Source organism: Tauraco erythrolophus, chromosome 16 (genome assembly GCF_009769465.1).
Source record: "Tauraco erythrolophus isolate bTauEry1 chromosome 16, bTauEry1.pri, whole genome shotgun sequence".
NCBI classification, from domain to species: domain Eukaryota; kingdom Metazoa; phylum Chordata; class Aves; order Musophagiformes; family Musophagidae; genus Tauraco; species Tauraco erythrolophus.
Window position 1 is genome coordinate 16,410,082 of NC_141480.1, and position 15,078 is coordinate 16,425,159.

General features: G+C 41.2%; 1 protein-coding gene across 1 annotated transcript in view; it reads left to right on the forward strand.

Moving 5' to 3' along the window:
* WWC1 (WW and C2 domain containing 1) overlaps positions 1–15,078 on the forward strand; it is a 71,818-nt gene that overhangs the window by 42,466 nt on the left and 14,274 nt on the right. Inside the window, exons 5-11 of the mRNA XM_086621333.1 lie at positions 189–268; positions 1,198–1,327; positions 1,873–2,019; positions 3,068–3,141; positions 7,700–7,942; positions 9,408–9,497; positions 11,874–12,406. Of these exons, the coding sequence (XP_086477459.1) occupies positions 189–268; positions 1,198–1,327; positions 1,873–2,019; positions 3,068–3,141; positions 7,700–7,942; positions 9,408–9,497; positions 11,874–12,406 (1,297 nt within the window). The remainder of the gene's footprint in view (positions 1–188; positions 269–1,197; positions 1,328–1,872; positions 2,020–3,067; positions 3,142–7,699; positions 7,943–9,407; positions 9,498–11,873; positions 12,407–15,078) is intronic.

Below are 15,078 nucleotides of genomic sequence, written 5' to 3' on the forward strand. Positions count from 1 at the left end.
ATAAAACCCTAGCCAGTGATAATATCTTGATGAGGATGCAGTCAGGGCTGTTAGCTGCTGTCGAGATGAACTGATTATCTGGAAACTAGAGTACTGTCGACACTGAATAAGCTTTGAATTGAGTGGGTAGTGCTGTAACTAAATATTCATATGAAGTATCATTCTGAAAACGTGACACCTTGCTACAGGTTAATAAACTCAAGAGAGAAGTAGCTCACATGAAGCAAGAGCTCCAGTACAAAGAGCATGGATTTCAAACACTGAAGAAGTAAGTTTGTTCTCAAGATCTCATTTTCAGTGTAGAACATCTCTGGCTTGTAACGCATCCCCCTCTCTCTTTATAAATAGCTGCCTAAATAACGTAAGCTGAAATATGTTGCTGCTGATATCTTTAGGCGTATGCAACTGAAAGCAGTACACAGCCGTGGGGGTAGTTCTCTCAAATCAATGCCTGTGTGTGACTGACCGCATCAGAACTGACTTCATGGCACAAAGATTTTGAACCAGGATCTTGCCAGTTAAATGGTATTCTGTTTTACTCAGTATTGCTCAATATGGATGACACAGTACAGCCTATTGTCTTAATTGCAGGAGCCATTGTTTTAGGGCACTGAGGAAAAATTTGGGGTGGAGTGGAAGGGGAGGAAAAGTTTCAGGTATTTACCTTTATATGAATGGACATCTGGCATGTTTCAAGTAATGTCATAGGCTAATATCTTATTATAAATGTCAACTGCAGTAGAATTCCTTTGAGAAGAGGGAAAGATGAAGCAGCTTGTAATTAGGTTATGCAAGCAAATACATCCGTGCACGTGAGGTCTGTGCCTGGTTTTCGAAACCATGACTGAAAATAAGGTAATTATCTTAGAGGGCTAAGGTGATCCTCTCTGGGTTAGAAACAAGGTAACTAGCAGCAATCTGCCCAAGCAGACTGTTTTGGGGGTTTCGTGTGCATCTGCTACCCTAAGGAGTCAGAGACAATATGGCTAAAATCAGAGTTCTGAAGCATAATGCACTTCTGAGTGGAGTAATTTAGGTGAGGATGGGTGGGGTTCTTTGTTACTCTGTTATCTTTGTTTATACTTCAGAGTGCGTTTTTCTTACAAATTAATGTCAAGATGCATGCATCTAGGATGACTAAATTAACTGGATTTTATAAAGTGTTAGCTTACTGTATTTTTTTTAATTTCCATGCAGAATTGACATGAAAATGTCTGATACTCAAGGTGGATACAAACTCGATGAGGCACAAGCCATTCTGAGTGAAATGAAAGCTCTCAAGAAGGCTATCACATCAGGGGAGAAAGAAAAACAAGACCTCATTCAGGTATTGAGACAGGATGACTTTATAGTGTTTTACATCGCCATTACTATCAGATTGAATTTCTGAGAAGTAATGTAAGTATTTTGTATCTCGGATATGTTATTGAGATTTTTATTAACATAAATTAGGTCTGTATTGTGCTTGGACTGCAGCCTTTTTGTTCTTCAGATACTGGAAATAAGTATAAAATAGAGCAACTAACAGTAGTAAGCACTTGGTTTGAGATGAGTGTTTGTCTCGGGGTTATTGACAGCAGTACAGTCACATTGCTTCATTCTTGACCAAAGAGCATGAAAACACTGTGATCTTCTTGATCCGCCATCTCCAACAGAGCCTGTCTGTCCAGGCAAGACAGTGGGCTAGTGCCTGTGGACCGCTCTGTGCTGCAGGAGGTGCAGTCCGGCCGTGCCTGACCTCGTGTTTGCAGGGTCTGAGTGCAGACAGTAAACATGGTCAGATCTTAATCATGTCATTTAGGCTAAAGCTATGTAGCTGCTGAAGTATTTTGAGCAGAGGTGAGCTCACCTTGTGACTTTTTATGGTTTTAGAGCTTAGCCAGGTTAAAAGACAGCTTTGTGAATGACAGAGGATCCCAGTCAGACCTGTGGGCCAGCAACGTGTCTGTGGAAAGCTCCAGCCCTTTGTTACCCCGGCAGTACCTGGATGTCAGCTCCCAGACAGATGTTTCAGGAAATGTGAGTAATGAGTGGGAAACCAATTGCATGTGGAGGCATTCCTCTGGGCTGTACGTAGTGCTGCCTTAGGATGAGCTTCCAAGCACGGGCAAGTATCTATGAAATGATACCTTCTCCTGGTTTAAACTTCAGTGTGACCTTCGTTTTTGTGTGCAATGCTAATGTATCTCTTAAAGGCAACCTGCTGTTTCCCCACGCTGTCTCTGTTAGAACAACCCAGGTGGGAATAAAAGGGGAGGCAGTTTTATTTTGCCTGTAGGTGTAGCTTCTTGTGATACAAATTCCCTTAGCTCTTTATAGCAACGATATGCTACTAGACAAGAAACGTTCAGCAGCTACGTCTGGGCTAAGCCCTAGTGAGGACTCTTCCCTTTAAGGGTGTGTTTGGCTTTGAGTGCCAGTGTTACAAGTGAGAATGATAGCATATGTGCAGATATTTTGATGCCATCAAATGTGTGTAGTACTCATATACCTTCAGTCCTGCTTGTGCAACAAGATCATAAGTGTCAGGTTGGTGCCAGCCTCGGCGGGGACTCGCTCAGCGCTGCGGGTACATCGTATGTCTCGCAGGAGCCTCTCCTGAGAACCTTTACTTCAACCTTTGTGGCCCCTTTCAGCCAGGGCCACACCTGGGACTAAAGAGCTGTAAATTTGGGCATGATGCGATGTCCCTTGTCTTGAAGACTGTACGACAAAAGCAGTATGACATCCAAAACAAAATGCAACGCAGCACTTCGAGATTACAAATAGCATTTAAGAAGAAAGATTACAAAGCTGTTTGTGCATGGAAATAGAAGGCCGAGATATATGCAGTGTAGGTTTTCTTTTTCTGATAAACGAGACCAAAAAGAGCCTCTGAATCTTGCAAGGTTTTAAGTATTTGAAGCAATCGTGAAAAATTTTAATCAAAGGCAATATTTTCCTGTTCTGTGATTGCTTTAACAAGTGAATGAGTTTGACAAGAGCAAGTGTAACATTATGGATTGCAATAGGGAGTATCAAAAGAGGAGTGGTTACTAAGTTGCTGATTTTATATTTTGTGTCTCAGTTTATTACCAGCAGCAACAACCAGTTGGCTGAGAAAGTGAGATTACGCCTTCAATATGAAGAAGCAAAGAGAAGGTAATGGTTTGGACTGTTGTACTTTTTGGCTGTCACATAGCTTGTTCTGAAGATGCACTTCACTAGAAGAGGTGCCACTCAGATTGAAACGCAGCGTTACTGCTAAATAAACACGGTAATTTTTTGAGCTGGTGAGGCAATAGGCTTTCTGGGCCAATGTTATCATTCAAGAAACAAATAACTATCCTAGAAATTACTAAGGAGTGACTAATACATGAAGAATTCGTTCTGGCCACACCTGTGGGGACATAAGTGGTTTTGTTGCCTCTTGCCAGTGCTTCCTCATTCCAAAAAAGGAGACTGTACTGCAAGGCATCTCCTTACCTTATTTAAAATGAAATTAATGTTTGCATGGCTTTAAGTCAGATAAGGAGAAACGTATATCGTGTTAACACCTACCGTATCAAAATATGGTCAGTGACTGCCATGTCAGAGCTTGTCTGCTTGGCTGTAAGAGTGTAAGTTTTCAACCTTGCCCTCTGATCTGAGATGAATGAAGAATAGATTTTAAAAATGCAGATCTGCTTAGGAGACTAATTTAGGCAAAAGCTTTTTGGGGTTTACTGTTTTAGTAGATGATAGCTAACTCAACTGTTTAGAAAGTACCTGTATTTTTATGGATAAATACTGTTGTTAAACAAGAAAACACCAAGCAATATCTAGACTTTGACTGAGCTAGTCCTTGTTCAGTGATTTAACCATCAGTGGTGGTGATTTCAATCTTAACTACTCTAAAGCAACTTCACAATTCCAGAAAAACAGACTTCAGATGCATGCTACAATCTGTACTTGGGATATACGCAAAGAGAAAGATTTTTCTCCAGTCTGTGGTTAGAGATAAGAGCTTTAAGGCTGAGGTTACCCATAATATTCTTATTTTAGTGTATTGGCATGGTCAATAGGCCATGTTTCTCAGTGGCATAAAATTTGATCTGTATCTGTGGCAATTGTTAAAGACTCTCTGTGCCCAGCTGCTTTTGACATGAGCTTACATGCTTCTTCCGAGGTCGAGCAATTTTATCAGAACTATCTATTTTGCCAATCCAAGATGAATATCTATCTTGACATTCAAATTTTTCTGTGACTTTTAAAAACAACTTTAATATTAACTCCTCAGATGCAGTAGTTAATTTTTCAATGTTAAAACGTCTTGTTACTTTTACACTTTGCTCAAGATTGTAATTTAATTCACACTGACTTTACATCTTTGCGTGGAAGTGGACCACTCTTACTTTAGCTTGTGTCTTTTCCAAGGAGGGGCAAGTCAGTAATGACAAACCTGAGAAGATAATTAATATGCTGATTAAAGGAGTCAGAACTTTATAAAGGCAATGCAACAGTTGATTTGAAGTGATGATGAAGGGCATACAACACTGTGTTGCAGTTAAAGAAGGTTTGATATCTCAGGTCTGTCTTAGATTATTTATAGTTTTTCTCAGTTTAAAAAACATTATCGTAAGGAAAGATGTGTCTGAACAAGCATGAATAATTGATGCTAAAATGAAAAGATCTCCAACTATCAGAGCACTGTGGTTTTGGCATAGTCTTTAGGAGCTGCAGAAACAAATACCCTAACTGGTTTTAAGCTGGAACAATACTACAGGTATGGTGACTCACAAGGAACCTTCTGCTCCTGTGAAAATTTCTCCTTGCGATGTTAGAAGTGTTTCCTGTCCCCACAGCAAAATATTAAAATGTTTCAGAAACACAATAGAAGAGCGAGCACTTTGCCCATGCGCTGCTTATGGAAGGAGCCAAACGATGGAAATACAGCTGTCTTACTAGGTCTGCATTATCTGGAAAGGTAAAACTTAAGGCCTTGAAATGAAGATGATGCCATATTAATTAGACTAGAACTACTAGATTTATAAAGGGCTGATGATCTTGAAAGTGGACTGTAGCAGACACTGTAGTATTGTTGCAGACCAGACTAAAGGCACAGATGTAGGTGAATGACCTGCTGAACTTGACCACGCCAGAACCATCAGGGTACAATTCTGCCTGTTCCCTCACCCACCACTAAGTCCTTTTCTTTAACGACTCAGTGAAATGAGAGCCCTAGAGCAGATAATGTTAAACCTGCAAAAAAAAAGAACAAAGGGCAACCGCAGTGACAAAGCTTTAGCTTAATTGGTGTGGAAACTGATAATGGATATCATGTCAAAAGAGATGTCAGTGCTACATCTCTACAAGGAGATAGCTACTGCAGCATAAATGTGATCAGAGATGCAACTAAATGACGTACAATTTCAGACATACAGTAGTAACTCAGTTGTGTTATACTTCCACTCTGCTCTGTTATAGTTCCTTCAACAGTTAAGCTTTCAGCTTGGGTTTTGTGTTACTGTTGGTAACTCTGGCCTATTAAAAGTATATTTTATAATCTTGTAAAATGGAATGGTAGATTTAGATTAGCTCTAAGGAAGAAATTCTTCCCTCTGAGGGTGGTGAGGCACTGGAACAGGTTGCCCAGAGAACTTGTGGCTGCCTCATCCTGGAAGAGTTCAAGGCCAGGTTGGATGAGGCTTTGGGCAACCTGGTGTAGTGGAGGGTTTCCTTGCCCATGGCAGGGGGTGGGAACTAGATGGTCTTTGAGATCCCTTCCAACCTAAAGCATTCTGTGATTCTATATGATTCTATGGTCTTTAAGGTCCCTTCCGACCTAAAGCATTCTATGAATATTTCAATGTCTCATTTAGCAGCATTGCAGCAATGGTGAGTATTTGACTGGTTGCTTTTTAGACCACACCTCCTGCTTTAATTTTTTTTTTTCTGAAGAACAGAGGCTGATCTGATATAGGATCATGAATTACTGGTTCTGGATGCACATCTTAATGTATGCTTCTATGGAGATACACGTGCTCTGAATTATCTCCAAAGAGTCTAAAAATTTTAAGTGTTATGCTTGTATCACAGATAAGTACCACCTTTTCCCAGTAAAAAAAAAAAGAGACTTGGTATGACAATGAATAAATCATCTAACTACCTTTTCCAGGTAAGAAGAAAACAGTTAAATAAACCTTGAGCTTCCTGTCCTGTATTTTGTTCAGTCTTGCAGGCTAGTGGCCATTCAGGCTGTGTGACCCGAGCCCAGTACTGCTGGTTTCTTTGCGACACAGACCTAGCGTGGCTCGGCAGTGACACAGCTCAGACTCGGTCGGTGAATGACGAGGGCTGGAGTTTTCAGCCAAATGCCAGACAGTCTGCAAAGCTTTTCCTTTGTAATGGTGCTGTTTTATTGGAAAAATAGAGTACACAAACCTCCTTTTAATTGAGGGGGGGGGGGAAAAGAATGATCATTTACAAAGGGTAGAACTGGAGGTTAGTTTAACAAAACTGTTAGACTCAGAAATGCATAGAGAACAAATTCTAGTGGAAAAGCCATATCCATGCAAATGTATGCCAAGAGTGATCAGATTAATGCCAGTCAATCCTCTTAAATTCATATCCCTTCAAAATGCACAGAGGAATTCTTGGATTATGAATTAATGCCACTGTTAATTCTTCATTGGAGCACAGTGTTGCACTTAATCAGGCACTCAAAAACAAAACAGCTTCTAAGAAGACCTAAAAATAGTTGAGCTGAATATCTATCAATTATGGAACTTTAATTAGAGTAAGCAACCTGCCGTGGGAAATGGGTTTTCAGAAAGTGAGACTTCTCTTCAGAAAGGTGATCTCTAGTCTGTCTCCTGCGATGGAGGAGGCAGGTCAGGCTGTGTGAGCCTAATCCTTCACAGGCTCTCTCGGGGCTCGAGTTCCTCTTGGCCTCCGGAGCTTGGAAGACAAAGCTTTATTCTTCAAGGCCATTCAGCAGTCGTGTAGCTGCTGCTGCCCAGATCTGCATCTTATTACTTACTCTGCACACTTTGATTTTGCTAGTTGGCATTCAGTTTGCTCTGTGCCTCCGTGTGTGCTGGAGGAAGCGTGCACCATCCTGTGCGCTTCTGTAGCATAAACCAAATTCTAGAAAGAGAGGAATCCAGATTAGCACCTGCCACTATTTGCTGTGCCCAATTTAAGTCCAGTAATTCTGTCACCAGATCACAAAGCCCTTTTCCAAGGGCGATGAATGTGGGACTTTAATTTTACACATCCAGCATTTCACTTCCATTTCTTATGTGTTTATTTACTAAACCCGACTTAATCCCATGAAGGGGCATGTGTGCCTTGGCTCTCTGGTCTTCAGTCAGGTGAATCTTTTGCAAATATCTTGCCTTATATTGCAAGATACTTTTTCTCCTTGTTTGCTTTGTAAGCTTTTGTAATTTCTCCACCCCTGCCCTTTCTACTCTCCCCATTCCCTGTTCCCTACTTGACCTTTTTTGGTTGTGCGAGTTCCAGCAAACCCGAGTTAAAATCCATTTCTGCATGTCAGCCTCCTGGCAGTGCCATCACTTGACAGTGCCCAGGTAAGGCGGGTGTGAGGGTAGTTGTCCCTGAGCTGAGTGTCTTCAGGGCAGTGGAAGATGTGGTTGGTTGTGGTGCACCTTTGTGTCTGGAGCAGTAGCTCAGACACTCCTCATGGAATAACTGCTTTTTTCTTTTTTTTCTGCAGAATAGCAAACCTGAAAATACAACTGGCTAAGCTTGACAGCGAGGCCTGGCCTGGTGTGCTGGACTCTGAGCGGGATCGTCTGATATTAATTAATGAGAAGGAGGAGCTCTTAAAAGAAATGCGATTTATTAGCCCCAGAAAATGGACTCGAGGAGAGGTGGAGAGACTGGAGACGGAGAGAAGGCGCCTGGAGGAAGACCTTCAGGCTGCTAGAGACACTCAGAGCAAAGCTCTGACTGAGAGGTAGGTTGCTGGGCATAGGACAGCTTGCCCTGTTGGACAAGAGGTGGCTGGGAACAAGCCACAACATCCCCTGGCTGAATGCTGACAGCAGCGTGCCCTCGGATTTCCAGGAGACCGTTTCTACTTATAAGGTTTCTGAAATCATCTCCCCAAAGAAACTGCCTGCAAGTCTTACTCCCAAAGCGGGGAAAGGTTTTTGTTCCTACAAATGGATTCTGTATGAGAATGCAAGACAAGCTCAAAAATAGCTCAGTATAACGTTAGTGTACTATAATGTTTCTGTGTGCAACCAGCTCCTCGCAGCAGCTTCTACAGTTGCTGTGCAGTCTGGAGCTTGGTAAACGTCAACAGATGGAATTTTAAATTTTGAAAATTTGTTGTTTGTTCTGAGCATCCTTGTATGTGATTCCTGTAGGAACTGGTATTTGACAGGGTTGTGGGAGTTGCATGGAATATCCTGTGAATCCGAACTAGCTGAAAAAGGTGCCAACTACCCTCTCTAATTTTACTTGTGTTGCAGGGGGAGATCTCAAGGGAATGCACAGTGAGGATGAATAGTTCACTAGGCATTGTCTACAGTGCTTTACAATCTAGATCTGTCGATGTGGGTGGCTATGGCAGTGTTACTTTTAGCTGCAGTCTCTTGAGTGTATATGGAACAAGTATGTTGCATTCACTGTCTCTGTGGCTCTGTATTTTCATTTCTTCCACGTGCTCAGTGTCCAGACTACACCAATTTTCTACTTAGTCTTTCATGGTTTTATCGTGCTGGAAAAAATGTAGGCATCTCCTTCAGCTGGAGGACTTTTACCAGCCTGAAATATCTTTAACAAATGTTTCTGATCTTGCCATAAGGTGAACACTTTTATTTGTGATTCTTAGGAATACAGTCCTGTTCTAGTGTGCCAAAGAAATAGCACATTTCTGGAGAAAGATTTCTTGTCTGGAGGCCTGTTAAGTTAGAAAATAAGCACCCAGGTGCACGTTTGTCTCAAACCAATTCAGGTGTGAAATAAAACTGAGATGTTTCTAAAGTCCATAATTCATGTAAAGCTGTATGAGATGGTTAATAACTAATGCATGTAAACCTTAGTCATCCATGAGCCCTACTGAAAGCAAATGAAAGCATGTACACCTTTATTAGCACAGCAAGTATCAATGCAATAGTGTATGGCAAGCAAAATCTGCTGGACTTTTTTTGAGGTGTGGTCTTAGAAACATTAACTTTTATAGTACCGACTGCAATTGTTTTCCCTGGTGTGAATATTTTTGGAATTGAGTTCCACGTTTTAAGAGTATTGTAAATTGGTAAAGACATACACATCTTGACCAGATTCTGTTGCAAGTTTTACTGTGTGTTCTTACTAACTTTTGGAGGATTTCATAGGAAAAAAAGTTTTTTCCTTCACTCATTTTAAATAGGAAATGCTGCTTTAGTTCATCCTTTTCTTCTATCTTCTCTTAGATTGAAGTTGAATAGCAAAAGAAATCAGCTAGTCCGAGAACTGGAAGAAACAACACGATTAGTTGCAATGTTGCATACTCAGCTGAAAAGGTAAGTAACCTTTTATAGAAGTTGCAGGTGCTTTAATTGCACATGGTGTAACTGTCCTTCTCTGCTAACAATTTCGTCTCCCAACTGAGAGGTGTAAAAGGCCTTTCAGTTATAGTAGTGACCTGAGACCCCTGTGTAGTCAATCAAAAGAAGCTTCAAGGATTATACGTGCCACTCAGTTTAGATGGATGCTTTAGAATGGGATAAATAACCTTGTGGTGGTGCCTCTGACAACAGAAGGAGTTTCCACAATCCCTCCTGTTTTGGACAGGTAACATCTAGGTGACTAAGGATAGCCGGAATTTCTACTAATGTTTAAATCCCTGAAGTATTATATTAGAGAGCTTAACACTCACACAGCAAGTGAAGTGAATCTTAGTAATGCGACTAAGTGATACACATTAATGTATGAGTGTCACGATAATATTTCTCTAAATTAAATCCCAAATGTGCTGTTGCTTGCAATGTAGGCAAAGTATTGAGATATCCCTGAATGTGGTATATAGAAACATTTCTGCAGTCGTAATGTGATCTGGTTGTTCAGACTGTAGTTCTGGAAGAGCATAAGATTACTGTTTCCAGACAAATGCATGACTGCAGGCAGCGAAGCCAAGTCATCATTAGCTAAAACTACGTTTTTATCTTTTTGATTAGGAAGAGAGTTTAGTGGGGTTTTTGTTTGGTTGAGGTTTTTCCTACCAGTGTGTACTGAATTTACTCTGTTTGTAGCTTCTGCTCCACTTGGATTCTGTTTCATTTTGTGAAGATGACACCGAAAAGGCTGGAAAGAAATCATAGTGCAAGACTGACATGTAAATAAGCCACCGTGGAGAATAGCTATCTGTGATGCTCTTATGCAGTGGAAATGATCCCTATTTTCATTTCATCTAACTGATTAGCTGATCATCATAGCTGATTAGGGATCTTTTGAGGTGACCAAGAAGCATGTGAAACTAATTTCTTCCTAACTATGTGCCCAGTGTTCTTGGCATGCTCCTTCCTAAGAGTAAGCATTTGTATTAACCCAATAATGCAAAATGTCTGACATTCAAAGGTATGCACAAAATGAAGCTGAGCTCAGTTTGTTGATGGGAAAAGATGAATTAAAACTCCCTCCCTTTTGACAATGAAATAAGCTGAAAAGCTGTAAATATAGTACTCCTCACCAGATCTATATATGCTGCCAAAATGTTTCAGTTATGTTTCCCCCAAACGGTTTTTTGAACAAACGCGATGCAGTGCACGTTTGTCATACCAATGCAAAAGACGTTTTGTGCCAAAATTATACTAAATTCTTCATACTTGCCTTTTTTGCATAAGGTCATGGGCGTAATTATATGAATGCAGCTTCTAGCTTTTACCCCATAAATAATAAATAAGGGATTATTAGGCTTATTAACATCCTCACTGTTTTTCAGTGGGGCAACTTAAGCCACTTAAACATATGCAGAAATTTTTTCATTAGCTGATCTATATCTGAAGCGAGGGGTAAGGGTCTTTAAACAGTCAGTAATGAGCAAGGTATTTAATATCTGGAGCAGGAGTGTTGGTTTCAATGGAATTTCTAGGGATGGTATATGTTGCAGTCGGTACTGGAGGATTTGTTGGGTCTTCTGAGCAGAGAACAGTGCACTGTGGTGTGTTGGCTTTCTCATCTGAACAGACTTCTATTCAGCACCTGCTTAAAATTAATTTTGCTGTCAGTTACGTTCTGAAAGTAGATCTCTAGGGATAAGTAATTCATGTGAACTGATTTTAGAGCCCAGCCCCAACTCTTCCCCTTGCTCTCCTGGCCCTGGATTCCATCTAGCAGTCTTTCTCGTAGGTAGCTCCTGCCAGTCTTCTGGTAACTGCTGGCTGTTGTGATCTCTGAGGGCCAGCTCCAGGCAGCTGTGATTCTGCTTTTTGGCTGAGGGTCCAAGATTGAGGCAAATGGAAGAAAATTTCCATATGGGCAGACAGTTGGTTGCAATAACTTCATCTTCTTGCATGGGCCTTGTTGGTTTTTGTGGTCTGCTTTGGAGACTAACAGGAACTATAGATTTTTTTTTTCCAGACAAATGTGGGAGGAGAATGTTGGCACTAATTTTTAATTGATTCAAAACTATTCATTAGAGTTGTTTGGTTGAACAGGACTCTTTTGAGGTTGATAGGGAGAGTAGAAAAATAGGTATAAACTATTTTATTTTTTTTTATTGAAAAGTAGCCCAACTTTTCCACTGGGTAGCCTGTGATTCTTCATTGTTGTAGGGACTGATGTATGTGGCCTGAGCTAACAAAATGTACCATGTGGGCTTAGAGATTTGGTGACATAGCAGTGTTTCCCTGAGGAATCAGGAGATAGAGTATTATGGTTTTCTAACTTGTTTCCTTCAGTCTCTCCACCAGCATGCTTTCGCTCTCCTCGAGCAGCAGCCCCGGTTCTCTTGCATCTAGCAGAGGATCTCTTGCGACCTCCAGCCAGGACTCGTCCACCTCAGCCAGTTTCACAGATCTCTACTACGAGCACCTGGAGCAGTTGGACTCAGACTATCAAAACAAGTTTGACTTGCTTTTAGAAGGAGCCACTGGATTTAGACCATCAGGCTGTATTACCACTATTCATGAAAACGAAGTAGCAAAAACTCACAAAGCAGATACCACCAGTCGCATACAGGCTTTGAGATCATTGTCTGGTACTCCAAAATCCATGACATCACTATCTCCAAGGTCATCTCTCTCTTCTCCATCTCCACCTTGCTCTCCACTGGTGATAGACCCACTCCTAACTGGTGATGCCTTTTCAAGCCATATGGATTTCGATGATGATGCAGAGATAAGTACAAATCTCTCAGAACTCACCCTAAACACTGGGAATGGCAGCTGTAGACTGGAAGAGCCTAGAGCAGGAGAAAAACATCTAGGTCAAGGTATGGTAACAAACTATTTGCCTGTACATGCATGCATTCATTTTTAATGTAGTTTATAAAGCATCGAGAAGCAAATATTCCAAAAGCCATCAGTCATCTTCATGTTGGAAAATGTATTCAACTGTGTGCTCTACCTTGCTTGGGAGAAAGGGTGGTGGTTGTAATTTGTGCACAAAAAATACTGCTGATCTGATAAGTGTTGCAGAAGGCTGTATCTAGGTGTGTTTTTAGTATGCTTGTGTGCATGCATACACAAATTACAGGGATTTCATATGCAAATATAAATGGCTGTGGTGGGGGAAGCCTGGTTTAATTTGGCACCTAATTATTCAAAATGTCATCTAGTGTTTTGAGTCTAAAACTGGGAGGCATGTAATGCCATATTGACACAAACTTTTTGGCCAGGCTTTTAAGGAAGACTGGGAAAGGCATTTAGTTCTAAAGTTAACAATTGATAATAAAAATCCTTCACTGCCACCTCAGCATACACAATGCCTTGCTCTGGTTCCCAGTAAATCAGTGGTAATGAATTTATTAACTTCAGCTGAGCAGACATGTCAAGGCTGTGCTTGAATTTCTGCTGTTTTGAGGGGGATGGTCTCTTAGCAACAAAAACGTGTTTAGATTGTGAGCGTGATAAAATAAGATGTTTAGAGATGGTGAATGTTCTCATACATGCATATGGCTTATTGGTGAGTGGGAAGGGTTCCTCTCTTTTTAAAGTGATGGCTGGGCTGAAGGGGATAGAAAGCAGTGGGCAGCAGTCAGGGCACTTGTGCCAGTGCCTCTCTACAGCCCTCGCCACTGTAGTTGGGTTAAATCCAATGGAGATGAGTGAGATGACTGGATTTGTACCTGCGGTGAAGAAGAGCTTTAAAGGCAATATAAACTTGCAAGCTATAGTTGTATGAACCAGCAGTACAGTTTGTTTCTGTTTTTCATAGGATTATTAAACAGCCCATGTGAATAAAGGGAACTGGCACCGAGTTATCACTGCCTTCTGTGTTAGGAAGGCTGATACTGTTTAAAATACAGTAAAAAATACAATGGAAGACATATGTGCAGTTCTTCCCCTTTGAGCTACTATTTTTCTACAAGCAAAAGGTATTACACGTTTGAGTAGGAAACAGTAATTATTCTTATTAGAACTGGGTACTGATTAGTTTTAACCTTTTTAGCTCTTCAAGATTTGTCAGGGCTGTTAAAGTGAAAGCTCAGGTGTTAAGCAGATTAAGTGATTAGTGCTGTTAGCCAGTCAGCAGACAAAATAATCGCCATAAGTAGTTTATTTCAGGGCAATAATGAGATGAGATTTGAGTCCTCAGGCATTTTGTGGGGGGTTCAGTGTAACACTCCGAACACGGTGGCTGGATCTGGGGTGGTCAGTACTTGGCCTCATGGGCAAAGCATGCTCACGTGTTCCTGTAAGTAGGGCTGAATAGTATATATCTAAGGGATTGGCTTTTTGTTTCTGTTACAACAGAACCTCTGCTACCTTCCAAGCTAAAATAAGGTTTCCTCCCTCACCTGAGTGTTGTCTGAGTGATGTAGGGGAAACTAGTAGCAAAACCTGGCATCGGGCAGAATCTGGGGTTCTCTGAGGAGATGGTGCAGATGTGAGGGCAGTTCATAACTTGGCTTTTCAAGGCCTTGTCATGGTGTGTCCAGGAGAGCATACAGAAGGGGAAATGGCAGGAAGTGAAGACCAAACTTTAAATTCTTGATATGAGTAGAAAAAAAGTGAAAAAACATAAGAGGTGCTGTCGGCCTGCTTGGAAATACAGAACAGAGTTGAGTCATTTCTGAGCCCTTTCATAAACTTTTTGTAGTGTGATACCTCTTTAGAGACTTCAACAGAAAATCGAAATTTTGTGTTAATTAGTTACATGAAAAAGCTACAGGTTCAGTGTGTGTATAAGATTTGCAGGACTGAGCTTCCAAGTCCTTTGCAAAAAAAAAGGAAAAGGATGGCTGCATGATGAAACCTTTTCAGGGAACTCTGTTCTCTTTATTGGGATGTACACTTCAGCATTTCGCTGTACAGATACCCGCTTCACTGCTGGGTTTCATGCACCCTCTGTATTCGGCCCCCTTGGCCGTGAGGTGCTTGGGTGAAGTGGTTGAAAAAGAAGACTTTCTAGGTTAAAATGACTAAATGACCTTGGCAATTTATTGGGGAAAAAGAGGTTGAGCCTGCTGGAATCTTACCTGCAGTGTCCTTCCTGGTGAGGAACCCTCACGTGGAGGGATTCATGGAGTGCCGTTTCTCGGAGTGGTGCATAAAACTCAAACAACTTGATGTAGAAAGCCAGCCAGTGGGGAAGAAATTATTTTCATGTCAAAACCATGGAATGAGGGGTACAGAGGAGCACTAAGGAAAGAGACATAGTTTTGACCCTGCCCACGTCCCTGCAATGTAGCCCAGGTTATGTGGAATGCAGCAGGGGCCACGGCAGGAGGGAGGGTGGATTAAACTCTGAATGCCAGTATTAAACAGATCCATTTGTTTCAGTTAATAACTGATGAGTTGTGCTACATATGCTGACTTTTAATCGTGTTGTTTGGCCTATGGGGAAGTGGTCTGGACGTTTTTTTCTGTCCAATAGTTCCATGGGAATACCAAGATAAAAAAATACCATTCAGTGGTGTTGTCAAAAAACACATGGATAGAT